Source organism: Elgaria multicarinata, chromosome 9 (assembly GCF_023053635.1).
Source record: "Elgaria multicarinata webbii isolate HBS135686 ecotype San Diego chromosome 9, rElgMul1.1.pri, whole genome shotgun sequence".
Taxonomy (NCBI): Eukaryota; Metazoa; Chordata; class Lepidosauria; order Squamata; family Anguidae; genus Elgaria; species Elgaria multicarinata.
This window is the reverse complement of record NC_086179.1, coordinates 72,402,529-72,430,361: the sequence shown is the minus strand read 5'-3', so window position 1 is coordinate 72,430,361 and position 27,833 is coordinate 72,402,529. Positions and strand designations below refer to the sequence as shown.

The 27,833-nt window shown below is 41.7% G+C and overlaps 1 protein-coding gene across 1 annotated transcript; it reads right to left on the bottom strand.

Moving 5' to 3' along the window:
- HDAC10 (histone deacetylase 10) lies at window positions 1-26,880 on the bottom strand. The gene is made up of 21 exons (XM_063134087.1): window positions 26,820-26,880; window positions 24,115-24,186; window positions 22,633-22,767; window positions 20,496-20,592; window positions 19,532-19,629; window positions 19,330-19,434; window positions 19,171-19,239; window positions 17,969-18,095; window positions 17,335-17,400; window positions 15,334-15,393; window positions 15,112-15,201; window positions 13,552-13,658; window positions 11,053-11,120; window positions 8,673-8,958; window positions 6,204-6,294; window positions 4,541-4,626; window positions 3,525-3,578; window positions 2,973-3,054; window positions 2,019-2,204; window positions 994-1,153; window positions 1-784 (listed from the first exon to the last, which is right to left on the bottom strand). The coding sequence occupies exons 2-21, from the start codon at window positions 24,177-24,179 to the stop codon at window positions 759-761; spliced, it is 2,058 nt and encodes a 685-aa protein (XP_062990157.1). The 5' UTR covers window positions 24,180-24,186; window positions 26,820-26,880; the 3' UTR covers window positions 1-758.
- Window positions 26,881-27,833: the final 953 nt, after the last annotated feature.

Sequence of the window (27,833 nt, the reverse complement as noted above, 5' to 3'; positions counted from 1 at the left end):
CATTGGTGGCCTCCGCAGAGACAGTTGGTAGCAGGAGGGAGGGGGCTCTCAGCTGGAGCTGGACCCAGGCACGATGGAGAGGTGCCTGGCTGCTGCTTCCTCCCCCTATTACTTGCAACCACTGTTTTCTTAGGTGCTGTCAAAACAATATGTAAATATGATGGTGTAACATCACATTTCTTTTTGAGAGGCTGTCTAATAAAAATAGGTGACTTGAACATTTTCATATTTCCAACCTCCACTTTCTTTTTTAACCACAATCAAAATTACATTTGGCTACTCTGAGAATAATTAAATGGCTGAAAACTGTGCCAGGCAGCAACAACAGGGATGAATGAACCTGTTTTGGCAGCATCTTCACTGCAAGTATAACATGTAAATTGGCCCCAACCATCAGCATTGCTCTGTTAAGGGATTTCATGAAGTTATCTGGCTGGGATGGGGGTGGGTGGGTCTCTCTACAATTTCCAATTCAAAGACAAAGCTGCACATTTGAGGCAAGACAGCACCATTTCTACAAACTCGATGTAATCAGCTATATATACCAAAATACTAAGTATATATATACACGCACAGTTTAACAACATATTCATATCTAAAAATAATATAGTTCTAAATGAATCTTGTAGTGCCATTCCTGATGTGTAGCTTCACACGTTATTCTATTTGTTGATTTTCCAGACAGTTTAATTTCCTTCACCTTTTTGTTCTATGCGTGTAGGTCAAAGGAGAGCACCAAAATGGCAGCCAAATGAATTTCATCTTTCAGCAATGGAGACCTTTGCTACACGAAGCAAGGGGAAAAAATGGAATAGGATTAGTCAGATTTTACTGCTGAAGCCCCCCCCCCCCCCAATAATCCCTTTTCTCCTGAGCTTCTCTGTTGGTAGATAATTCAACAACAGCAAACATGTTAAAAAGAGCAGGACTTAATTTAGTGACCGTTTTTCATTTTGTTTTCCTCCTATAATCGATACATATCTGATTACTTGCCTGAACACTGGAGCATTTTCCATTCCTGCTGAAGTTGCTGTCTTAATTCTTTTAGCATTTGTATGTTCTGTCTTAAAACTGGTGCGTGAGTTCCAAAGTAAGGTGTAAAGTCACCTACCAGGGTTTTGGCTATATCTTGCAATAGTGTTACCTCTGTTTCCTTTAAAAGGCAAGACAAGATATGACAAAGAACACAGTGTTTTGATAAATCTGTGCTGAATAGTTTCAAAAATATAGTGTGTTACTTTAAAATATCGTTCAGTAATCGGCCCAAGCATGTAAGTGACATCTATGAGGATCTTCCTGCAGTGTAGTCTTTTCTGCGGTCATTTCCCTCAAATATCAACTGTATGTGAAAGTTACACATCCTGATCACCGCAACAGGCTGGCTCACTTTGGTTTCACCAGTATGAGGATAGGGAAAGCTAGATAGCACTTGCTGACAAATAGACATCCTCTAGTCTGAGGGTCAAATTCAATTTTGGAGGTGGATTTCAGTGGTGCATAGGCCAAAGGCAAAAGGGGTGGAGCCAAAATATATCCATCCCACCCAGCATATTGTCGCTCTCACTGCCAGTAACTAGGCCTTAGGAGAGATATTTCAACCATTTAGAATGGAGAAAAACTGCACAGAAGCTGGGAAAGCACCAAAGAAATAGGGATGGGGCCAGGGGAAGGGAACATGGCTATTTGGGGAACTCTGGGTATTTGGGGAACTCCTGGGGCTGAGGTTGCTATCCCCTGTCCCCCAGTGAATGTGGAAATGTGAAAAGATGTAGTCATACCCCAGAAGAAAAGTAGCACCATTCCAGGGGACACACGCTTTAATATGAAAGTATAGTTTTGCACTGGGAACAGACAAGTGGACTAAGTAGTGAATAAAAACTTTGTTCACCATTTTATCCAATGTAAAGTTGTAGCAAAAGTAAAATACGGGGAAAGACACAATGAGGCATGTTCTCTCTCGATTGCTTATAATTGAAAACCTACTTTTATATTGACATAAATTCAGTGCAATCCTTTACCTGAATCAGAACAAGAATTTGAGACTGTGCCAGCCCTTGTAGTAAACTGACAAGCAAGGAAATCCCGTTTTTGCCAAGGCTCTGATTTGGTCCAGCTACTACAACGGTTAGGTCAGGCTGATAGCTGTATGCTACTGGAAGGATGAATCCAAGGACAGCGGAGAAGAAGTTGTTTGTTTCAACATCCTTCAATTAAAAAAAATCAAAAATCAAAAGTTTCCTAAAAGTCATACATCTATAACAATCAATTCATTTTTGTTTTTAAAAATCTACACTTAGCAACCACTAGATACAAGAGCAGCTGCACATGCATGGGGTGGTGGTGGTGAAGTGTGTAAAAAAGAGCTGCAGAGTCATGCCCATATAGCCATGCCTCCAATAACGTGCAGCTCCTTTCAGCCCAACCCTGCCATTCATGGCTTCTGAGACAGACACATCTACCCATGCAGATGTCTACATTTTCCTGGAACCCGGAATCTGAGTAACCTTCTTTGCATAGATGTGGATGGGATAGTGGTGTGGGAGGATCCGTGCATAGTTGGGGGCCTGGTTACAATCCTGCCCCCACAATCCTTTTCTATGTGTAACATGTGAAGGGATAAGGTTGCATACTAAATTCAATGCGACACTCCCAGACAGTAATTTTTCAAACACTTTTACACCTGTTATCCCACATGTTTTACATGTCAGATGTGCTCGCAGCACATATATTGGGATTTCCTGCAGCAAACAAGTAAAATGCAGATTGCATACATGCATGTCCTTAAAAACATAGACACATATTTGGGATCCCTGATTGATTCAGAGTTCCCAAATGCATGTATGTCATCATCCACACTTTAATTTAGGGGATCTTGCTGCATTCATGTATAGCTCAGCTCCAAGCTTGGGCTCTTTCATCATCAATAAAACATGCCTGGGGTTGAAAAAGGATCAGAAAAATATTCAGCGTACCTCTTTCCAGTTTAGAGATATATTGTATTTGGTGTTAGTTTCTTCAGGTTGTTTAGTAGAGATATTGATCAAGAGGACTTTGCTGTAAAATAAAAGTCATTTCAAAACATTGAAGAAGGTAAATTGGACTAGCTGCCAAAATAAATACTTTATCAATCATAGTAATATCAAAATCAAGCAAATGGGGATGTCACATTTGGGGAAGAAATAAGAGAAACTGGCCATAAAGAATTGCTATAACAACTGGTTTCTTTCTTTTATTTTTAGTAGAACTGTTTTCAAGGTATGTTGTAGAAAGCAGCTATTCTGACAGCAGTAAAACAAGCTTACAGTTCAACCCCATGCACATTTACCAAGAAGTCTCATTGATTTTAATAGGACTTACTCCCAGGTAACACTGGACAAGATTACAGCCTTAGTAATGGGCCTATCTATGTTCTCCTAAATGTCCTTCCAAAACTGTCCTAACTCACCAGCAGCAGCTCAGCTCTAGATTCATTAGGTTTGTAGTTTGCAAATTTAAAGCAAATAGACAAAGGAGGGGACCCTTACCCATCATCCAAGTCAATTTTCATATCCCTGTCACCAGCAAATACACACAGGACTCTAGGAGAAAAAAAACACTATAAATGTTATAACTTGATAGGCTCATTAAAAGATATGGATCATTTAAAGCAAGCAGCATACCATACATGAAATGGGTTGAAATATCTGTCTGAGCTACACATTAAAATTTGATATAGTAGGCAGTACAAGAAAATTAACAAAATATAGCCAGCTAATAATAATTCCCTAGGAAAACAATGTGCCAGAACACATGGGGAATAAACTGCTAGCAGATGCCAATTAATTAGGCGGTGCCTTTATATTCTAGGACACATATCCAAAGTTATACTTTTAAATAGCAATCTAGTCTACAGAAAACAATTTTTAGGAATGCAATGTCTAAAGCAAAAAGTTTTTCAGTCCATGGAATGCTCTCCAGAATTATTGTGCATCAAGCACATGAGAAGTGCCAAATGTGAAATGTGTGTGCACCAAAGTAACATAGCGAGGGCCTCTTCACACATTTCTCAACACGTCTAATCTTGTCCCCTGAACCCATCAAACCTCACACATACCTCTGAAAAATACACATTTGTCGTCATGCACATGACAGCAAAGTTTGTTCCTAGTAGAACACCACATGTTAACTGCCAGTGCAACCTTATGCATCTCTGCTTAGATGGAAGACCTATTATGTTCAATTGGAGTTACCTAATGCAACTTTACAGTACAATCCTATACATGTCAGAAATAGGTCCCTTTGAACTCGTGGGGCTTACTTCTGAGTAGATGTGGATAGGATTACACTGATAAAAATATTAACATGTGAATGGCGTAAATCAGGACAGGTATTGTCAAGAATTATCCCAAGTCAAAGAATAGAAGACATCACTTCCTTCAGTTTTATTGCAAACATTCACAGTAAACAGAAATAAAGAGTTATAGAAGTTAGCCTTTAATTGTAACTGCACCACATGAATTGCACACACAAATGGTACTGGATATAAAATACTTTTACCCACTTTGGTACCTTCAGGTTATTACAGTGTTTTAAAGCAATGGCACACGAAAGTGAAGCTATAGACGATACTGCAAGACCATTGGTCACCTAAAAACAAAACAAAAAATACTTTAACTGTCATTTTTATCATGACCAAGTCAAGGTATATTTATAAGCAAAGGTAAAGGGAGAGGCGGGTAAGAAATAAATTTATTATTATTATTATTATTATTATTATTATTAATTATTATTATTATTATTCTTATTATTATAAGTTACCCTCATAGCCATTTACCACATGAGTATCTAGATTGATTCCCCCCACCCAAATCTTTCTGCTGAAGGAGCAATAAAACCATCTTTTCCATTAGAAATATGCCCCTATTTGGAAGCATGAACACAATTTTCTGTAGATTTGTCCGGAAGTCAAAATAAGTAGGAAGCTGGGATAGAAATGTAGCTATTGCCTCCTACTAAACAAAGTGCTGAAATGAAATGGGAAATGTCTTTCACAATGGCCATACTTGAACTACTGCAACATTTATCTCAGAACAAAGTGTTTTGAAGTGAATGCTATATAGCTAGGGCTCTCTATTTTCTACTATCTCTGGCACACAAGGGCTCATTTACCCATTACTGCATTCATTTCAGAGTATTCCAAAATGGAGAATAAGGCAAGGAGGTGAAAATGGAGGGATCAGGACTCGGACATCAGGACATCACTGCTCCTGAAAAAACAACTTTCCTGAAATGAACAGACCATGAAAAATAAAAAAGCTAACCTCAGTGGCCCTCAGGAATCAGCTCAACATAAAGGTGGGACATTGGTGATATAGTTCTGAGGTACATATATTTTAGGGACCAATCCACTACATGCAAACATTGGCCTGCGAGGATCAGGAAGAGACAGGAGCTTCCTTTAGTAACTATGTGTGCTTCTTTAGAAAAGGGACACCTCCCATTTTGAAAACCCTGGTCCTATGTCCATTGCAGCTATAAACAGTGATGCATCTATATCAGCAACTGAATTAAGTCCAGAAAAATTACTAGTAGAAAGAGGTGTTACTGGCCTGGTGGCCCAGGCATACCCATTTAGTTCATTTGGGGCACACTAACAGCCTCAAAAAGTATGGGGAGAAAAGTACCATTTAGAAAAACCATCAGTATTTTCTTAGATGATCCCTTTCAACTCCATGATCCTATTCTTTTGCAGTCCTCTTCAACTCTATGATCCTGTCTTATCAGGGATAATTAGCAGCAGTTTTCCTGCACTGGCATGGATTTGGACTAGATGAACTTTGAGATTTCTTCCAACTTTATGATTCCCCACAAGTGAGTAGGTAGGATGTACAAACCTGCTGTACACTAATGAAATATTTAATGCTGGAACTCAAGAAGTTTGTAACACTGGTTATAAATAACAGTGATTCTCTGTTATGAGAAAATAGCTCTTATTGCAGCCTAAGCTTGCCTTCTCTCCATGTGGTTGTTTATGAAATACAGTGGAATATTATTATTTATTACAGTTAAAAGGATTTACATCCTGCTGTTCAACTGCAGAACAATGTCCAAGGCAGGAATACACATTCAACCAGATTTGAGCATAACAAAGTAAAGCGGAATAATTGCTAGACTGCGGAAGGATCAGAAAGCCTAAGTTGCACAATAATGATTGCAGATATTACCTCCTTTTTAATTATTTTGTCAAGAACAGCCAACATGTTCATAAGCGATTTAAAAATCTTTTCTTCTTTCACAAGCTCAGCATCAAATCCACTGTAAAACATATTTTTTGAATGCTGGTTATAAATTAGAAAGTTTGGAAGAACTATACATATGCTGATCAACACGTAGAGCTTTTCGGCTATAATCCTCTACCCACAAGTAAGGGTAGTAAGTCCCATGGAACTCACTGGTACTCCAAGTACACATGTATAAGATTATTACACTGTTAATCATATACCAGGATATACAACCTGTTTATGTTGTTCCTCCTCCTCAATAAGCAGCCTGATTTTAATTACAGAATGTTAAGCACCATTTGGGCCCATTTTACAAACTGAGAAAAAAATCAAGCCTGAGAGATGTTAAGCAGTCCTGAGAAGTAGTGAGCATGTGTTCTACAACTGCACATTGCATGTCAATAGCAGGGAAACCGCCAATGACGTTTGTTACATGTGCTGCCTTAACTCCCGACCCAGATTAGGTATATTGTGAGAAAACCAAAAATGCATTGCTGAGAACTTGTGGCCAGTCTGAGACTCTAATGTATGATGGCGTTGTCAAAAAGTGGGGGCTTTCCAGCCAATGGTGATAAAAGAGATGGAGAATGTCCTGATCTATACATACAACAGGGCGAGGTGGTGTAGTAGGTGGGACCACTTCAGATAGTAGATGGGCAATAGCACCTTGAAAAGTTCTCCCATGTGAACAGAAAACTAGCACATCAGGAAGGAAAGGTAACTGGAGGTAATACAATATTCTCTTTGCTGTGCTGATTTTCTATTTGAAGAGAGTTTAGTTACGATAGACTATTATCCATTGCTTTTACTGAATGAACCATAGAGCTTGACAAAATGTTGTAGTGTGAAGTGCAGCCACTGCATCTCCCTGACACCCCCCCCTCTGCCCCAGTTTCTAGGTTCCTTCCTCCAAATAGCCAGCCAGCATTATGTGGCTGTTGAGCATCCTCAATCTCCATAAGGCTATAGGGGAGGTGGGTGGGTGGGTTAGAAGCTTTCCACCTAAAGACTTCTTGTACTTTGAGGTTCCCCCAAACTTGCAGGTACCTCCCTCCTCTGCGTGGGTGTTGCCATTTTAGCTACATAAGCAACGACACTCAGTGCCTTGACATCAGAACTAGAGAGACTATTAAAGACAAACTAGGTATGTCAGTGACAGAAACCCAGAATGCAGGGGCGGATGGTCTGACACAAGGAGCAAAAAGGATGTGCAGGTGAGAGAAACTGAACACACACACCTGCTTGAGACACACACACAGCTCCCCAAGTGCTTTTCTCTGAGCTAGGCTCAGATCTGGCGTCAGAACTCCCAACTGGAAAATGGGTCTGGGGAGAGGGGCTATGGAAATATACATGGCAGGTGAATCGATCTATACTCCTCACCCACAAGGTCCTTAAATCAGACACAATACACAAATGCACACACAACACACTTTCTGCATGACTGTTATGTCTAGTTTGGCCATTACTTATTATTGCAAACATGGCTTTTAGCTTTAAAATGGGCATCGCTTACCTAAAGCCAGTGGTACGAAATAATACTGGAAGGCGGGGCTAGCCTGGGATATGATGTCAGGGTGGGGCCAACAGTCCAGCGTGCTTCTGCTCTTTACACACACATAGTGAGTGAATAGGTGTATGGCCTGGTGGCTTGCAAAACCATGGCTGCCTGCAAAGGCTTCTGGGTGAATGGCTGCTTCTGCCTTTAAGCTAGCAAGCTGTTATTATGCTTCTGTACCAGTCAGCAACATTCCTTTGTGTTATGGGAAAGATGAATCAAAGTACAGATACAGTGATCTCATGAGAACAGCAAGATGTTTATCTGTGTAGGCTGGAAAGCTCTAACGAGCTGACATTCCAGCCCATTCATCCAATTAGTAAGTGCAACTGGGTGAAGAGAAGAGCCTTATGTGTGCCAAGGAAATGTCAAGTGATGACAACAGCATAGACTAATGCCATAGTCTAGTATTATGAGAAGAGTTGCTTTGTTATGAATCCACATGTATGATTGATCACTCTTTGAAGTTGGCAGCAATGCCATACTGTAACTAAACTTGTGCCCAGAGGGTGGGTGTCTAGATTTCGCTGAAGGGTCTTCTGTGCAGGAAGCTTTTGCAGCCTAGTCCACCTTTATGTAGAATATGCCTGTAATGTGCTGAAATATTCTAGTAAAGACTGTCTCCTTGTGAGTAAACCCTGAGTCTGAAATACTTTCATCGCCCTGGCAACCCTGAAAAAGCCTAAAACTCACGGCCGGAGTTTGAAGGCTTGTTACAAGGGAAACAATAGGTGGTTAGAGCTTCTACTCATTTCAACGGGGAGTGGGTTGAGCATATGAAGTGTGGTATGTACAAATAGTGTTAACTACTTCATGGAAAGCTCCGTGGTTGTCCTGGTGAAAGTATGGCTAACCTGATTGTGCTTTTGAGCTCTTTCGTATCCATTCCTTTCTCAGTCTGAACGGATGCTGGTAGCATGTGTGAATCATTTTCATCAACAGCTACTACCGTTTTAACAGGAGGCCTCGGAAGCATAATGTTTTTCATATGCAGCTCCAAAAACCTGTCTGTTCTGACGACTTCCTCACTATTCGCTTTTCCAGCAACCTGTGGAGATAGGAGCTGTGTACCAGTTGATGTAGTCTCGGTGTCTCCCATCTGGTTGGATCTGGTACTGAGGTCTTGCAATGGAGATGAGTCTGGGGGAAAAGAACAAAATCTGAGCAACACAAAACACAGCTTGTATCATAACAGAAGACATTCTATGCTATGAACACTGCTTATATCTGCCGAACTGAGGCTGGACGTTGTGACTTTTCCAAGACAACTAGATGCCTTCAAGACTGAGCTGCTTTCTGAAATCCAGCACTTTAGCCGAATATCATATTAGTTTAGACAGCTCGGCAGAAAGAAACACATAGAATCATCGAATAGCAGAGTTGGAAGGGGCCTACAAGGCCATTGAGTCCAACCCCCTGCTCAATGCAGGAATCCACCCTAAAGCATCCCTGACAGATGGTTGTCCAGCTGCCTCTTGAAGGCTCTAGTGTGGGAGAGCCCACAACCTCCCTAGCTAACTGATTCCATTGACATACTGCTCTAACAGTCAGGAAGTTTTTCCTGATGTCCATCTGGAATCTGGCTTCCTGTAACTTGAGCCCGTTATTCCGTGTCCTGCACTCTGGGAGGATCGAGAAGAGATCCTGGCCCTCTGTGTGACAACCTTTTAAGTATTTGAAGAATGCTATCACGTCTCCCCTCAATCTTCTCTTCTCCAGGCTAAACATGCCCAGTTCTTTCAGTCTCTCTTCACAGGGCTTTGTTTCCAGACCCCTGATCATCCTGGTTGCCCTCCTGTGAACATGCTCCAGCTTGTCTGCGCCCTTCTTGAATTGTGGAGCCCAGAACTGGACGCAATACTCTAGATGAGGCCTAACCAGGGCTGAATAGAGAGAAACCAGTACTTCACGTGATTTGGAAGCTATACTTCTATTAATGCAGTCCAAAATAGCATTTGCCTTTCTTGCAGCCATATCGCACTGTTGGCTCATATTCAGCTTGCAATTTACAACAATTCCAAGATCCTTCTCATTTGTAGTATTGCTGAGCCAAGTATCCCCCATCTTGTAACTGTGCATTTGGTTTCTATTTCCTAAATGTAGAACTTGGCATTTATGCCTATTAAATTTCATTCTGTTGTTTTCAGCCCAGCACTCCAGCCTATCAAGATCACTTTGAAGTTTGTTTCTGTCTTCCAGGGTATTAGCTATCCCACCCAATTTTGTGTCATCTGCAAATTTGATCAGCGTTCCCTGCACCTCCTCGTCCAAATCGTTAATAAAAATGTTGAAGAGCACTGGGCCCAGGACTGAGCCCTGCGGTACCCCACTCATTGCCTCTCCCCAGTTTGAGAAGGTTCCATTGATAAGTACTCTTTGAGTCCGATTCTGTAGCCAACTCTGAATCCACCTAATAGTTGTTCCATCTAGCCTACTTTTGGCTAGTTTGTTAATCAGAATGTCATGTGGTACTTTGTCAAAAGCTTTGCTGAAGTCAAGATATATGACGTAGTCTTCCACAAAGTAGTCTTCCACAAAGAATAAATTAAACATTATGTACGTTTTGCTCAGAGTTCTGTTGTAGCCTTACCTTTAAAAATCTGAAGCCATATCCTATGATCTACAAGCCTCATGAAATGTACTTATTAAACTTATTTAGCCCCAATGATTTTAATCCAAGTATGGGTTTAGCCCATTTTTTTAGATTAAGCTATCCATCGTAACATGGTGTTCATTTCCTTTGTACCTTAAATCATCCGTTTGAGTACTGAACAGGGAGGTGAGAAATAACAAATTGAGAACAATTCTTGTTCACTCAGTCAATTATATTGTCTTATAAACAATGGCAACTACATCCTGTGACATCAGAGTCTAGCCAAGAGTTCAACTGTTCCACCTAAATTGATGAAAGAGCTTAAGAATTTACTCCAATTAAGGATCTACTCCAGAATATCTAAGCCTGACAACATTTCTGTGAGTTAGGCTGCAATCCTGTACATGTCTAGACAAAATAAAGTCCTACAATTCCCAGCATATCCCAGCCACCATGGCTGATTGGAGAATACTGGGAGTTGTAGGACTCCCCCCCCGCCCCCCGTTTAAACATGTATAGGATTGTTCCTTAATAAATACAACAGTTTTGCTTTTAATCTGGAAATGGTTTAAACACCTTTTCTGCATCCATGTTATCAATTGTATTATATCTGAGAATAAAATAGAGAAGTCTGCCATTACCTTCATACTTTAAACACTTCCAGTATGGTTTGTGTGCAGCTCTCACATTGTGGATTGATTCTACCGCACTACAGAAAACAGAGCACAGGAAATGTTATCTATAAAAATGCAATAAAATAAAAATTCTAACTGCCAGGGGAAAAAAAGATAATAATCTGCAAAGATGTTGCATTAGTGACTTGTAGTGGCACAGGATGGAAAAGCAGAAGACAGCTGAAACAAGAAATAGTCTTGTGGCACTTAGTGATCCTTGTTTTTGGGACCTTGTGCTATTTCAGGGTGGGTGTGTGTGTGTGTGTGTGTGTGTGTGTGTGTGTGTGTGTGTGAGAGAGAGAGAGAGAGAGAGAGAGAGAGAGAGAGAGAGAGAGAGAGAGAGAGAGAGACTGTGACGTTTTCTGTGATATCTGAACGGGCCTGTCTTGCATAGCACAATTGTGCTCCCCTTTGCGTCACTTCATTTCTGGTCAGTATAGTACAAGCACAGCTGTATCCCCCTCATTTTTTTTACCTTGGTAACACAATGCTTGCACACTTTTGGAGTTACCTCCTTTCAAAAATGCACATTTGCAAACTTCCACTAAAACAGTCTTGCACAATTCTTCCTCATTTTTGTGTGTGCACACCAATGACTTGACTCACCTGCACACATGCCCACAGAGGGAGTGGAGGGGTGGGGAAGAGATGGCAATGGGAAGGATGAAAGGTAGGTGTATGAATGGGTGATTGCACTAGATACCATTGGGCAGGAGAAAAGCTTTGCCAGCCTGATAAATACCATGACATTTCTGTAGTTAAAGAAAAAACGAAATATAACAAGCTGTGCCCGCAAGAAGGCTACTGTATGATCAGACAAGGTTATTATGGCATAATAAGCTAGGCATTTTAGCATGTAGCGTAGCTACCTAGGATTGCAGTGACTCTTTGCACCTGTAATGTTCAGGATTCGCTTTCTAACTTGCTCAGAAACATCTCTGCAAAAACCTCTGCAGTGGTTGAAATGCCTCCCCTAAGGCTTAATTACTAACAGTAAGAGTTGTAAACCAAAATATACTGGTATTTCAGCCCCTCCCCTTTTGCCCTTGGCCCCACACATCACTGGAATTGGCCCTCAAGAATTCCTTTGAAATTGAATTCACCCCTGAACTAGACTTACAACACTGCAGTTTTGATTTAACTGGATTACATTAATTAAGGGATGCAATCTGATGCATATTTAGACAGAAAAAATCCTACAAGTCCCAGCATTCTCCAGCCAACACACTAAATAACCAGGAAACTCCATTCAGTGAAGAGGAGGACTCACCATATCTAAGGTGGAGTCCCAATTGGGTGTGTGCTTCCTTCACTCCCCGGATGGAGCCATTATGGAACTCTACCACATTGGGAAAGATTACATACTTGGTTGATTAACTATGGCCACAAGCAAAACTGTGCACTAACAAAAAGACCCCCATATTTGTCATTTGCTCAGAATAAGCTGTGTTCACATTTTTCTTTTTGAGGCGTCATTCGACTACCTGCAGCTGGTACATCTATTTGTGTGCTGGACTGATTAGAGTGTTCACTGTAAGCATACCAAGTGTAAGAGCTTCCTTATTGGCTCTTCTTTCCAAGACGCAGATTTTCAGAAAATTTGCCAGGGCGGAACAAAATAAAGACAAGGACAAATGACAAAAGAGGGAGAGGTAGAGATACTGGTGGTGGGAGAAGAATAGGATTTGAGGTCTCTCCGAATGCTGCCCACATTTTTAAGCCATTTGGTGATTGAGGGGGACGGATGGGAGAAAGAAATCACTAGAAACCTCAGTTCTCAGGAACAGTGAACTTTGCATCTTACATGAATTTCTGCATTTGGGTTGCAAAACCCAGGGGTGCAGAAACCCTAGTACACTAGCATGCCAGAATTTGCACTGGCTTTCTGTCTCCTCTTTGTGACACAAACTAAGCTAAATTGGCTGTAAGCTAGGAAACCTGAAACAGTTTGGGCCCTACGTATGCTACAGACTACCTTATTTTATGTATTCCATCCTAATCCTTTACTAGAATGGCCCTCCTGTCTCTACCTAATATGGATATCCCTTTTGACTACCATATACAACATATTTGATTCATATGCAAGGGACAAGCAGGTAAACATGCATACAGACACACACATACACCCCTCATCTCATGCAGGTTAGAGTTTGGTTTCAGTATAGGCAATACTTGATTTATGTCATTAAGTCTAGATTTGAAAAGAAGCTTTCATTTCAACTTCTTCATTAAATAATGAGTATAAAATTCCAAATCTCTTCCAAAAAGAGAAGCCCCAGACATGAATATCGCATACAACCCAGCCAACTTTAAGCACAAGTCTTGCTGATTTCACTTGGAAACAGCTACGCACGTGATGAGCATCTTCATTGAAATCAGTGGGACTTAAAAGTGCAGACATTTGGTGCCATTAAATTTGGCACATATGTAGATCAGGTTTACACATTCACATATACATGCATATACCTTAAGCATGGTGCCATTGCTCCAGACAAACAGGGTAAAGGATCTCCAAGCAAAGTTTTTATAGTCATGCACACTGATTCAGACAGTGACCTCAAATGATATCCACCCTAAGTGTGAACAAACAGATGTAAAGCACAACGAAGCATATCAAACACAAAAATACAGATAAAGGAAGATGTTGCAATGTCAGAGTGTTGGGCGTTATGTAATAAAAGAACTTGTATTCACAAGGCAACCAACGCATAATGGTCTCAAGGCATTGTCTGAAGGCACATGATGTGAGTCTAGTCAGGATGGGGGACTAACTTGGAAACCCAGTGTAAACCACTTTAAGTTCTATGAAGGAAGAGCAGAGTGATATAAATGTTGTTGTTGTTGATGATAATGATGTTGTTGATGATAATGATGTTGTTGATGATGATATCATCATCATCAAGAGTTGGCATTTAATGATAAACACAATGCTGAGTGTAGAACTGACAACCATCTTCATGCAATACTGCAATCACATGGCCACTGACAACAGGCACATGATGGTAGTGTGCAAAACAGACTGCCAGCAGTGGCCCTGAGCATGTGGTCACGAGCACCCACTACTAGGGGTAGTGAGAACATTTTGCCCTCACTGGACTACTGTACCCAAGATCAGCAGTTTATTCTGATTAGGTGGGAATGGCAGCCACTGAATTATGGTAGAGAAGGGGAAAAAGGGTGCACTTGGCAGCACAGTTGGGCTAGGGGTGCATCTTGCCCCCTCTGTTACCCCTTTCAGTGGTGTCCCAGACTGACACCCTGTAACGCTCACCAGGAATTGCTTAGAATTGAGCTGACTCCAAGCTGCGTAGCCCCATCCCTTCAAAGGCTTATCTCCCCTGGGTTCCATTTCTTAGCATGATGCTAGAATTCAGTGGACACCTAAGGGCTGGCTTATTTTTATTTATAGTGAACAGTGGAAGTTTGGCGAATGTCGAGAGTCACGTGCAAATGTCGACCTAGACAAATCTGGCAAATGTTGAAAAATCATCCAGGAAAGTTAAAATGGTCAGCTTCACTTCATGCCATAACTATGGGCAGAGCATAGAAGGAGGGGGGAAATAGAATAAAAAAGGCCAGAAAAGCTCAGAATAATGCAGCGTAGCACCCACAAAATGCCTGCGTCTTGAGCAGGTATGGCCAAAACTGAAGCTTCCTTCCAACCAACACGTTAAAGTTGCCTGATTTGCACAAGTCCTGCCATATGAATTAGTGGCACAAGATAACCCACTCAAGATTCCCTTCTCCACTCACCGAGGAAAACTGACGAATGTTGACAAACACCACAGCATTCACTGGTACCCTTTAAAAGTGGAGAATTATATATACGTTCATACATTTGTCTGGGATTGTTTGTCAGCATTCACATGGGAATGTCAACTTATGCCAAAACCTTGGATCTTTATTGGGACATATATATGCTAGCCTGTGCACTTCTAAAGTGTTGCTGTTAGTAGCCAGATAAGCTTACTAAATAAGCATACTATAGCGAAATGCATATAGACCCTCATATTATTCAAAACTTACCTCTAGAACCAGGCATAACTTTCCTTTAGCTAAACGCATTAGAAAATTAGTAAGATGGGAAAAACACTCCGGTGTAGCACTCATATGACCCTAAAAAAATTGAAAAATAAAGAAATGAACACTTTGTCTTTCACGCTTCCCTGTGTATTCTTGTATGACATCAGATTTTAATATTAAAATAGGGGAAAAGATACAGAAAAAAATCCTACAGGACTTACTTACCTCTGGGTCACCAATGCCAGAGTCATAACCAGCAGAAACCAAAACAAGTTCTGGATCAAACTGCAGTTAAAAACAAATAAATAAATTCCAGACAAAACTTTCAGTGCATTATAGTTTTATTCAGTTTTATTTACTGAATAAATTTATATACTGCTCTTTATAACAAACCTTCCAAATAAAAACAACAATAGAGAACACAAACACTAATAAAGCAATTCTACAAAACTCTAAATGTACTTGGATGAAGTTATAGATTTGTAATTTTGCATTGCTGCTGTTTTTATCTGGTTGAGCTTTTATATTGTATTTTATACTATGGTTTTATACTGTTGTTTTATACTTTGAATGTTTTTAATTTTTGTGAACCGCCCAGAGAGCTCCAGCTATTGGGCGGTATAGAAATGTAATAAATAAATAAATAAATAAATAAATAAATTAAATATAGAAATCTTCTATAAATTCAGTTCTTTAATGCACTCTGATTATAGAAAGTTATAGAAATCTTCCAGTAATGCATCGAGGGAGGCTTCACAAATGCCATATTAGTACATTATTATAGAAGATCCATTGAACTGGACTGAGTATTCTGCTATGTCTCTCAGTGGAGTTCCCTTATTCAAGCTCTGTAGATCTATGCTATTCCAGAAACAATCATTTCCATTCATTTCAGGCTACCCTGGAAATGCTAAATCGCTGCTCCACAAGCGACGGGAGCTGATCACAGAACAGAATTGGCAGACTGGCTGTACACACAAGGGCAGTGTTGGATTCTGCCCCAGGTGTGGGCAACTTGTTATCTTCCGACTGTTTTTGCTTCTAACTCCAATAGGCAGAATAGCCCATGGTGAGGGATCATGGAAATTGTAGGCATTGGGAGGGCCACCAGTTCCCCATTTGTGCTTTAAACTGTGCAGAACATATAAACACACAAAGCTGCCTTGCACAGGCTGAAGCTTTCCCCAGCCCTGCTGTCTGCAGTCCTTTTGACTCAGTGGAGAGGAACATTTTTTTTCTGCCAAGGATTGCATTTCACTGGGGCTGGTCTTTCGGAAGAGGGGGATACATGCTGGTGTTGATTATCTTAACTTAAGTTCATCTTCACCCCACACTTTCTCTTTCACATCCCTTCATCCCGCCCTTCCCTCGGTGTGCCACATCCATCCAAAGGAAATCGCAGGGATTGAATGTAGGACCTTAATAATACAAAGTATGTACTCTTCAGCTAACCTATGACATCACCCTTAAAAAATGATCCTCAAATTATTACCACCTCAATTTATTTCCATCTGGGCCAGTTAATAATAGTTATATATTCGTATAAACTCCTGAACTAGTATATAGAAGAGTGCTATCATGTCTCATGAAGAGTGCTATCATGTCTCCCTTCAACCTTCTCTTATCCGGGCTAAACTGGGCATGTTTAGCCTGGTTAAGAGAAGATTGAGGGAAGACATGATAGCACTCTTCAAATATTTAAAAGGTTGTCACACAGAGGAGGGCCAGGATCTCTTCTTGATCATCCCAGAGTGCAGGACACAGAATAATGGGCTCAAGTTACAGGAAGCCAGATTCCATCTGGACATCAGGGAAAACTTCCTGACTATTAGAGCAGTATGACAATGGAACCAGTTACCTAGGGAGGTTGTGGGCTCTTCCACACTTGAGGCATTCAAGAGGCAGCTGGACAACCATCTGTCAAGTATGCTTTAGGGTGGATTCCTGCATTGAGCAGGGGGTTGGACTTGATGGCCTTATAGGCCCCTTCCAACTCTAGTATTCTATGACTCTATATCTGACAACTATCATCACCCACACAGATATTTTTTTCCTAGAAACAACCACATAAACTTTTAAAATAGGCACTTGTTTTTCTATAGCTGAAGATTATTTTTGACGTTGCCAGTATGAGGAATACCTTGCAATTGCTTTGAGATACTTTCTAGTCATGCAAGTGCTATTTTAAAATCTATATCTATATATCAGATTTTTTAAAAAAATTACCTCAAAAGCCAATGGAAGCAACACATGAAGAAATACGGCTATATAATCTGAATTTCCCATTCCAACCTGCAAAGCCAATGCATAAAACAAAATAAAGAGTTACTTTTAAAACTGCCAAGTAGGCCTATGATCCCATTAAGATCTATGTGTAAATGATATGAAACTTTGAATAGAGAGGCAGAGTTGTAATTCATACAATTACTGATAGGATCAACCCTAAAGTTGCATACTGAATGGGAAAAGCGTATGCACCTGTTTAGTGCTGGGCTGCGTTCCAGCTGACAGGTAGAAGAATGTGAATCCGTGATTCAGACACGGGAGTAGTTTTGTTTGTCTTCATTGCATCATCTCTACGGAAGTCATGTTTTCTCAGCGTACAATTTCTTAGCCTACGTGGGAAGTGCCTGTCTCTGCTAATTATGAGTGGGATCTGTGCTAAGTACTAAATAAATATGTAATGAGGATTTTATGTTAAAGAAAAAGAAATTGCACCCAATGCACACCTGATAGACCTTATTGCAGCTGTGCAGACTGGAGCATGCTGGGATTTGTAGTCCAACATGTTTGGAGGACACTAGCTCAGGGAAAGCTGCTTAACTGGATTTGTATTATTAAGCTTCCAAGTGACATTTACCTTGTTCCAAGGTACATTTATGTTGAATCCTCTCCCTTTCCCTTGACCAACGGCATCGTAATTAGACTCACTGAGGGACGGCCAGAATTGCTGGTGTTCAAACCGATGCCAGGAAAAATAGAGAACACTGACAACACGAACAAAGTACGACAAATGACGTTATTATAGTTCACCTGAAACTTTTGTACTGTGCACAATTGCCTTGTTCAGAACTCCAGAGAGAATTGGGAACATTACAACGTTGCACATTTATAACATGTATCAAGCTTGTTGTCACAACACCGACAACCATAAGTCATTCATCATTATTATAGCAAACAGGCAAGCCACTCTCAGCCTTGGCTCTCCAAATTCAGCCAGCAAGTTTACAGCTGAGTTGGGATTTCAATCCCAGGGTTTCGAAGCGTAGCATTCTATCCACTGGCTATACACACCCCAACCAGAAAAAGGGCTTTAATTTTTAATACCCCATACAGTTTATATAAGAGAGTGATTCCCAGAAGAATTACAAGATATGTTGGAAGACTGAATCAACATGATAAAAAATGATGAATTCCAACAGTAGGTACCAAGTATACAAAAAATAAAGCATGATGCAAGATATGTAAGGATAAATAATTATTTTATTACTGAACATCATTCTAAAGGTGTGTTATCTCTCTCACGTGCACACATGTGTATGTATGCGTGTCTATGTCTGTCTGTTTGTAAGACCCCCTGACTTGAACACCGCAATTCGTACAGTGACTGTTGAGATGTCCAAAGCATTGTCTTGTGCTGTTTTGTGGGATCGGTTTTACTTTAGTTTTTATTGTAATGTTTATTTTTTATATTGTTTTTACATTATTTTTATTGTGTTACATATGCATTTTACTGAAAACTGCTTAGAGATGTTATTCTATTAAGCAGTATTATATATGTATTATACATAATGATATACATACATACAGAAATATACTCTCTCTCTCTCTCTCTCTCTCTCTCTCTATATATATATATATATATATATAAGAATGATGTTCAGTTTTAATGGTTTGTGCATTTTCAGTTTAAGAATATCCCCTTGTGAAAAGAACCAAAATGCACTTTTCTATTAAATGCCATTCTCTGTGAAAGATACTTGAGGACTCACTTCCAGAAGAATTACAAGCATATTAAAAACAAATATGCAAAAACTCCAAATAAGCAAGTGAACAACAAACCTTGGATCTTCGTCGAATTGATACTGAATTCCTTGTCCATGGTGCACATCCCAGTCAACAATGAGAACTCTGCATGAACCAACAATAACGATATTCACCAGAGAACCAAGAAATTTTCAAGGCAAGAAGGTAATAAATAGAGACAAATATATACTCAACCTTTGCAGGCCATATTTTCTTTGGGCATATTTTGCTGCAATGGCAACATTGTTGAATATGCAAAAACCATTGGCTGCATTCCTCTGGCTGTGATGTCCTGGAGGCCTGTAACCAAGCATAACGTGTCACGTAGCCATTAGCTGAACTGGAGAATTCCCAGGGTTGTTTTTTTTTCTGTCAAGAAACGTTTCCACATTGTTACCTTACAAGAGCCATCCCATTGCGTGTTTTCCCTGACATCACAGCATCCACCAGTTCCAATGCTGCTCCAACAGCCAGTTTGGCACAACGATATGTGGTCTGAGGAACAGGAGATGTCACAATTCAAATTCTACGCTGCAGTTTCTGAGAGGAATGAGCATTTGGAAGCACACAAATGGGACCTGCAACAAAATGTTGCACTGAGGAGTGCTCTTGTTCATGGCTTGGATCCTGCTCTCTTCCAGGATACTCCATTCCATTCCCCCCCCTCTTGGTTTTCCATTTACTCCCTCCAACAGCCAGTCAGCTAGTGTAGTGTAGTGGTTAGAGTGTTGGACTGGGACTTGGGCGGTGGAGGCTAGTGACACCGATTTCAGAGGGGCTGTGATTCCCTTCTGGGCTTTAGTCAGAACTGTCCAGGCCAATAAAGGAGCTGTGCAAAGTGCTGAGCCTATTTTGGGGATAGAATTCAGCACCTTCGATAGCAGTTTTAGAGTACTGACTGAAACCCAGAGTGGATTCATAGCCCCACTGAAATCGAAGCTACCAGCCTCCACTGGGCTCAGGCAATCTGGGTTCTAGTCCCCATTTGCCCATAAAGCTCACTGGGTGACTTTGGGCCAGTCACTGACTCTCAGCCTAACTGATCTCACAAAGTTGTTGGGAGGATAAAATGGAGAGGAGAGTCATGTAAGTTGCCTGTTGCTGAAGGAGATGCAGCTTCTGCAACGTGATGAGTTACTCCTGGGATAACTTGCCTACAGCTTTAATCTGGCCCAGCGACAGGGCCTGCATGTGGATCTGTGGAACTTGCATTTGGCCCACAACCTGCCGCGGCTGCCACCACCACTGAAGCTGGACGTGAGCAGAGGTGATAGTCTTTCCTGAAAGCTGCATGATTTATAAAGCAATTAATGAAAGTGGAACATTATATATAGGAAATGACCATGATCGTGCCTACATACCGGATGAAAGTAAACAGAATCATAATCAGCGGAGGTTTTTTTGAGTTCTTCTTCCATCATTACCTGAGTCCTCTTTACAACTTCCAAGTAATCCAAACTGGAAACAACAACAAAACCCTTGTCAGACCTTTTAAGAGTGACCTGGCCTGCCAGCTGGTTTGGCTAAGGCTGCAGTCCCATGGAAGTTAGCGCCTTGAACACAGGGAGACTTGCTACGAAGGAAACATTCATACTGGACTGTAAGCACCCATCGGTTTTTGTGGCCAATCATTCTCACAGGCAGCCACCTACCGAAAGCTCAAATGAGACCCAGTCCGACACAGTGAACCTGTGTGGAGAAACTGGACTGCATGTGTCCCAAGACTGAAACAATATGAATGGGTCTGATTCTCTGTCAGAAACCTATAGCTCAGTCAGTTGAACTTAAATTTGAATTTTTAGTAAGGTAAGTGGTTTGGGGCCTTAGCTCAAAGTCACATTTCGGTTAAACCCTGTTGAGACACACGAAGCATTTTGAACTAAACATTATGGCTTAGAGTGTTGTGTGAACGATTTCTAACCATGGTGGCTACATAACTACTGTTTAAACATGCTCACTAACCACTTGCTGCAAAAGGGTTTAGTGTGTTGTCTTAACAGGCCCAGTGACATATCAAAATACCATTCTTTATTGGTACATTGTTCTTGAGAATCACTACTATTGGTCAGTGCAGACACAGGAACTCCTACCTACAATTAGGAGCCATGGGGGGCAGGCCTCGGGTTATACTCATCCCCTTTCTTTTCCACATGCAGATTGCCCTCTCCCATCCCCCTTTCGCAGCTAACCATGGTGCAGTCTACCATCGAGGTATTAAACCTCAGGCCCTGACCCTCGATCATATTTGGTGGTTTCCCAGCTTTTCCTCATTCTAAAAGGTTGTGATGCCCCCCTCTAAGGCTTAATTACAGTCAGTAAGATCTTTAAGCCAAAAGATGTTGGTATTTTTGGCCCCACCCCCTTTGCCTTGGCCCTGCTCACTATTGGAATGTGGCTCCCAAGAGCTCCTCCAAAATTGAATTCGGACCTCGGGCTGAAAGAGGTTCAACACCCCTGGTCTAGAACAACATTAGTGCTAATCCTGGTTAGGTTTAAGCAGGGTTTGCTACTATGGTTAGAAATGGGTTTGCAATTAACTCCAAAAATGGGAAAGGAAGGGAGAGTTATGTAAGAGTGGCAAAGGAGCTGTGGAAGGTGTACCCACTGTAAACTAGGTGTGAACCAAGGTCACCCAGTGAGCTTCATGGCTGTGCTGGGAAACGGAGGGGCCTAAAAAAAAGATGAGGGCCTGAATTAGCCTTATTAATCTAATGGTTAATCCAACCCTGTTTCCATCATTCCAATGAAAGAATTTCAAGATGGGATTTAGGCTAACTTGTATTGGGATTGGGTTGCCACCAGCATCTTTCCCATGAACCCGATCAGCAAGATGTATTCCCAATATTTCACTCTGGACCTCATCTACTTTTCACAGTTAAGGAGGGATTGCATTTCCCATCTAGAGTCATAGAACTATAGAATAGTAGAGTTGGAAGGGGCCTATAAGGCCATCGAGTCCAACCCCCTACTCAATGCAGGAATCCACCTTAAAGCATACCTGACAGATGGCTGTCCAGCTGCCTTTTGAATGCCGCTAGTGTGGGAGAGCCCACAACCTCCCTAAGTAATTAGTTCCAATGTCGTACTGCTCTAACCATCAGGAGGCTTTTCCTGATATCCAGACGGAATCTGACTTCCAGTAACTTGAGCCCATTATTCCGTGTCCTGCACTCTGGGATGATCGAGAAGAGATCCTGGACCTCCTCTGTGTGACAACCTTTCAAGTACTTGAAGAGTGCTATCATGTCCCCCATCAGTCTTCTCTACTCCAGACTAAACATGCTCAGTTCTTTCAGGCTCTCCTCAAAGGGCTTTGTTTCCAGACCCCTGATCATCCTCGTTGCCCACCTTTGAATCTAAGGGGATTAGCTCTTAGCTTGGGCTTTTTCATTATAGGAACAAATTGTATGTGTAACGTTCAAGAAAAATATCAAGGACTGAAGGCCTTTTGTATTATTTCTCTAATGGGGACAGGGATGGAAATACACTACAGCAGACCTGTGAACCAGCATGATCTCATCCTCAGTTCCTTCTCTGACAGGCAGAGTTATGCATCTTTCAACCAGATTATAGTGTAGAAGTTGCTCAAAGCAGGAAGACAGCCTCTCAGGGACTTCAATATTACAGATTGGGCTAAAAAACAGACAAAATATTTACTTTTTGCAGTAGAAATATCAAGAAACAATCCATATTTCTTTCTTTCCTAGAAGGAAAAACTAAAATATATATGTGTGTGTACATATAGTGTATACCTTTCATCACATGATCTGGAGTCCCTAATGAGTTGGGGTTTTTTTATTAACTTTTAAAATGCTTTCAAACTGGGGTTCCCAACACAGCATCTGTGAGTGCTGAGGTACCAGTGGCCAGGTCTTACAGCACCCATGAAGACCCTACCCCCACTTTTTACACTTTTTAAAGGAATCAACCTGATGGCCAAGGCACACTGGGAAGCCACCATCTTCATTTCGCCAGAATGCTAGGTAGGCTGTAGCAGAGGCAAATTTAAAACACCTCCTCTCAGCCATAACTGTTAACATTAGCCAGTGTGGTGTAGTGGCTGAAGTGTTGGACTGGGAGTCAAAAGATGCGGGTTCTAGTCCCTACTCGGCCATGGAAACCCACTGGGTGACTTTGGGCCAGTCACAGACTCTCAGCCCAACCTACTTCACAGGGTTGTTGTTGCGAGGATAAAATGGAGAGGAGGAGGATTATATACGCTGCCTTGGGTTCGTTGGAGGAAAAAGGCATTATATAAATGCAATAAATAATAATAACAACAACATTTTCAGTATAATTCACAACTGACAAGACAGGGAATTCACAGAATTATGCTTTGCAATGGTAAGTTACGTGGGGACGGAGGCATGCTCCCTGATGAAAGACTAGAAATGTAAGGGCAAAGTAAGCAACCTCTAGCTTATGCAAGACTAGGCTACTGACTAAGAACACTGCGCAGAGCGGTGGTAGTGGGCAACCTAGATGGGTGTAGAAATGCAGGACTGTATTTAATGTGCACATTTTTTAAAAAATGTAAACAGCAGTGCTCATCATGGGAAGGGAGCAGGACTGAGTCCACAGCTGGCAGGGAGTGGGAGTTTAATTCTTCCTTCACCATGATCCTGATGATAAATCAGCTTTCCCCCCCTCCCCACAGACACAACATTTGCACTGGAAAGAAAGCTCCCGTTGATTTCATCAAGAGATATCAGTTCAGAGTTAATTCTGGACTGACGCTAATACTCCCTCCCTGCAGCTCTAAGCCTGGATTTATTAGAGAATGGTTTATTAGAGGACCTCTATCCCACATCTTTCCAGTTCTAAAGAAGCACACACGATGGTTCACAGAAATGATAACACTGGAGAACTGCTATCAGTCATGGGTTGCTTAGCAAGAAACAGGATCACCCATGTGATTCTCTTTCATTTTTAAAACGTTAGTGGCTGTTGAAAATGACATCTTAAACATAATGAACTTACTCATCCCAAAGTAGCTTATGACTTGTCATTTCCTCATCATAAACCAGTGCTGTTCCAGAAGCCATGGCTCTTCTTAAGAGAAATATAGAAACATATCACAGAACATTTGCACATGTTTCAAGCAGAACCAGAAAGTGTTTCCAAAATGGAAGAGGCAAAAGAAAATCAGATGTCCATAATTATTCTGTGTAGTACAGCCTAAAGCGATGTGGAAGACCACAGGCACAAGGAGAACAATAGTTACATTATCCCTGTTTGGACATTAATGCTAAACCAGCTTCCCCAACTTGGTGCCCTCCAGATGTATGGGACTCAACTTTTCTCATTCCCAGCCAGCATAGGGTATGGGAAGGCTGTGCTAAAGCATACTTTAGCCTTGGAGGAACAAGTCTGCTTGATCCTCAGCTCAAGCGCTCCTCTCTGCCCTTTCCTCTTCTGGCATGTGCCAGAGGAGGAGACTGGAAGCATCCTCTTTCAAACTAGCCACGGCTTTGTTGTTACATCTGATAAAGGACAAACTATGGCTAGCTGAACTATGGTTTATAGAACAATCCAAGATCAACCCATAATTTCTGATAGTGGCTTGATTCAATAAACTATAGTTTAAACTTACCTCATTTCCAGCATTGGAAGTAACTTATTAGATTGTAAGCCTATGCGGCAGGGTCTTGCTATTTACTGTTTTACTCTGTACAGCACCATGTACATTGATGGTGCTATATAAATAAATAATAATAATAATACAAATAGCCATTAATTTAAACCAGGAAATGTATGCTTTCAATTTCCTTATCTGCCATGTGTCTGAAGTGGGAAAGGGGGCAGGAAAGCTTGAACAAGTTCATTCCTATAACCCTAAAGTATGGTTTAGCACAGGGGTAAGTAATGTGGTGCCCTCTGAATGTATTGGACTCCAACTCCCATAAGCCCCAGCCAGCATAGCTAATGGTCAGGGACTAGGGGAGTTATAGTCCAAAGCATCTGGTGGGCATTATATCTGAACCAAGCCCCTGGTTTAGTATTATGTACAAAATGGGCCATAGAAATGGAAGAGTATGAAATTTGGGACCTGCCCATACAAGCCCCCCACATACGAATGATATTGCTGTAAAATGATGTGTGGAAAAAGGCGTAAGAAAATATCCATGGATTATTGAGGTGCAACAATTCACTATAGGATTTCAATGAGGGAAGGACTTCATACAAATTACTGATACTAGCCGGAATGCAGAGCAGGAATAAAAAGTTATTCTTTCTTTTAAATAATTATTAAAGGCGAAGCACCCTAGAATGAGCACAGGGCAGTGGTTTCTCAAGCCCTTGCATCAGTATCCAGCCATGCTGACTCCTAACATTTCTCAGCATTCTCTTTCCTGTCAGGGGCGATGCACACGGCCAGAAACTGATTTCAGTACCACAGCCAGGTAGCCCAGAATATAGGAAGGACTAATACAAAAGAGTACCTCTGAACATGTCTGGAACATTTCCCCCTTGCCACTGAGAGACTACAACATGTGTCCCAGTTGTTTTAGGTTTCTACCAGCGCAGAATGCATAATTTAAGAGCCAGCATCTCTGAAATGTCTATGCATTCTACAGCAAGGGTTGGGAGAAGATAGATCTCCAAACGTTTTGGACTTCAGCTCCCAGCATTCTGGACCGATGGCCATGCTGGAAGGGGCTTATTGGAGTTGAAGTCCAAAACATTTGCAGAGCTTCCTTCTGCCCACCCCTGTTCTACAGGGCCGGCCCTACCATTAGGCAGAATGAGGTGGCAGCCTCAGGCAGTAGAATTTTGGTGCCATGAAAAGGCAAGAATTGGTTAGTTATTAATATTGTGGTTATATTTTTTACTGGGATGGGGAAAAGGTGCTTGTGGGACTTTCTGCTTCAGGTGCCAAAATAACTTAGTTTGCTTTGGGAACAATTCACTTTGTCAGGCACAGGGGTGGTGGGGAGGGCAACCGTTTGCTGTTCTGCCCTAGGCAACAAAACGTCTTGGGGCAGAGCAGGCATTCTATAAGCGAAAGCATGAGAAGGGGCCCTAGATACAAGGATCTCCACGCACGTACATCGGTACTTGCACAATATGGCTTGCACAGAATGCAAAGTGGCAACATTCTCTTTGGGTTGAAACAGTCACATGAAGGATCGCCCCAAATATGACACCCAGCCCCTCACTAAAGGGGCTTTAAAGGCTAGGAAAAGGATACAAAAGATGACAAGGACTGCACTTATGGACACGTTTCATGTATTTCTTAGGGCTTCCCAGAACTTTTCCTCCCCTTTTCTCAGGTAAGGCTAAGAGCCTGGAATGTGCGATGGTAATCAAAAGAGAGACGTGCCTCTGAGCACATGCAGAGAGCAATCTCCCCCCTCCTCCAGTAACCTCAAGTAACCTATTATTAATTAATTAATATAGCACCAATGTACATGGTGCTGTATATAGTAAAAGAATAAAACAGCAACACCCTGCCACATAGTCTTACATTCTGTCCCGAAATATTTGAGATTAGGAGCTCAGAGTTACCGTTGCTCTAGCATTTCTCTTTGCATGCCCCTGATTTTATTCCAAACTTAACTTCCACCGGCCTAAGAGTGGCAAAGACCGAGCCTGTTCTCTGGTCCCAACGAAAGCGATACAATGTTAATCGACAAGCGCCGATTAAGAGTTCTAGATACATATACACATACATGCATACATACCCAATATGGGTCCTCTGCTAACCCTCGAAGAGACTTTCCCCCCTTGCAGCGCGGGGTGGGACGGGACAGCTTGAAGGGCGGAGAGGAAAACCTACAGTTCTTGATTGGTTTGGGGAGAGCATAAAGTATGCTTAGCTGGACCAATCAGAATCAGCAATGCAAAGAAGAAACGGAGATGGGAAACAGGGAGCGACAATCTACAGAAAAGAAAGGAGTCACAGTCCCGCCTCTCCCTATGCTCCACTGTCCTGATTGGGCCAGAGGACTGCCAACCAAACCAACTTTTTGCTTATGGAAGAGGGAGAGACAATGGGAAAGGAAAGTAGTACTTTGCTCCCTGACGGCAAAGGATCTAAGGTTAGGGAAGCTGCAGAATTAACTGTATTTGCTGCATTTATTTCCTGCCTTTTCCAGCAAGGAGGCCTGGGCGGTGTACATGATCCTCCTCCTCTCCATTTTATCCTCACAACAACCCTGTAAGGTAGGTTAGACTGAGAGTCATGGCCAAGTGGGGATTTGAACCCAGGTCTTCCCAGTTCTAGTTCAACACTCTAATCACTACACCGTTATAACCATCATGTGATCTGGAGTTCCTAAACTTTTCTTGCCTCATTGTCTTGGGACTCTGAACATGCCGGCAGGTCGATGCTAGGCATGGTCGGACACCTCCCAAAGGCTTACAACCCACCAGGAGCCACTGAAAAACCCACGGTGTGGTCGAAAGGTGTGTGATGCTGCAACCTTGATGAAGCTAAGCTGGTCTAGGCATGGTCAGTAACTCGAAGGGTGACTACCTGGGAACCCCATGTACATTTCCTGCAATGAGCAGGGGGTTGGACTTGATGGCCTTGTAGGCCCCTTCCAGCTCTACTATTCTATGATTCTATGACAAGAGCCCCCTGGACTTGCGCATCCTCTTCACCTTTGCAAACTGCTTCTTCACCTACCTCTTGTTCTAACCCAGACAATGATGGTGGTCAGAAGGGGAGGAGTAGATAATGCTGGTCTTGTTCA

What these genes read in the sequence shown, in the direction of transcription:
- HDAC10 (XM_063134087.1), bottom strand. Translation starts at nt 24,179, where the DNA reads ATGGCTTCTGGAACAGCACTGGTTTATGATGAGGAAATGACAAGTCAT. An exon ending in CATAAGCTACTTTGGGATGA is followed by an intron (nt 22,768 to 24,114) that starts GTAAGTTCATTA and finishes TCTGTTTTTTAG; the next exon opens with CCCAATCTGTAATATTGAAG. An exon ending in AATGGGATGGCTCTTGTAAG is followed by an intron (nt 19,435 to 19,531) that starts GTAACAATGTGG and finishes GCTTGGTTACAG; the next exon opens with GCCTCCAGGACATCACAGCC.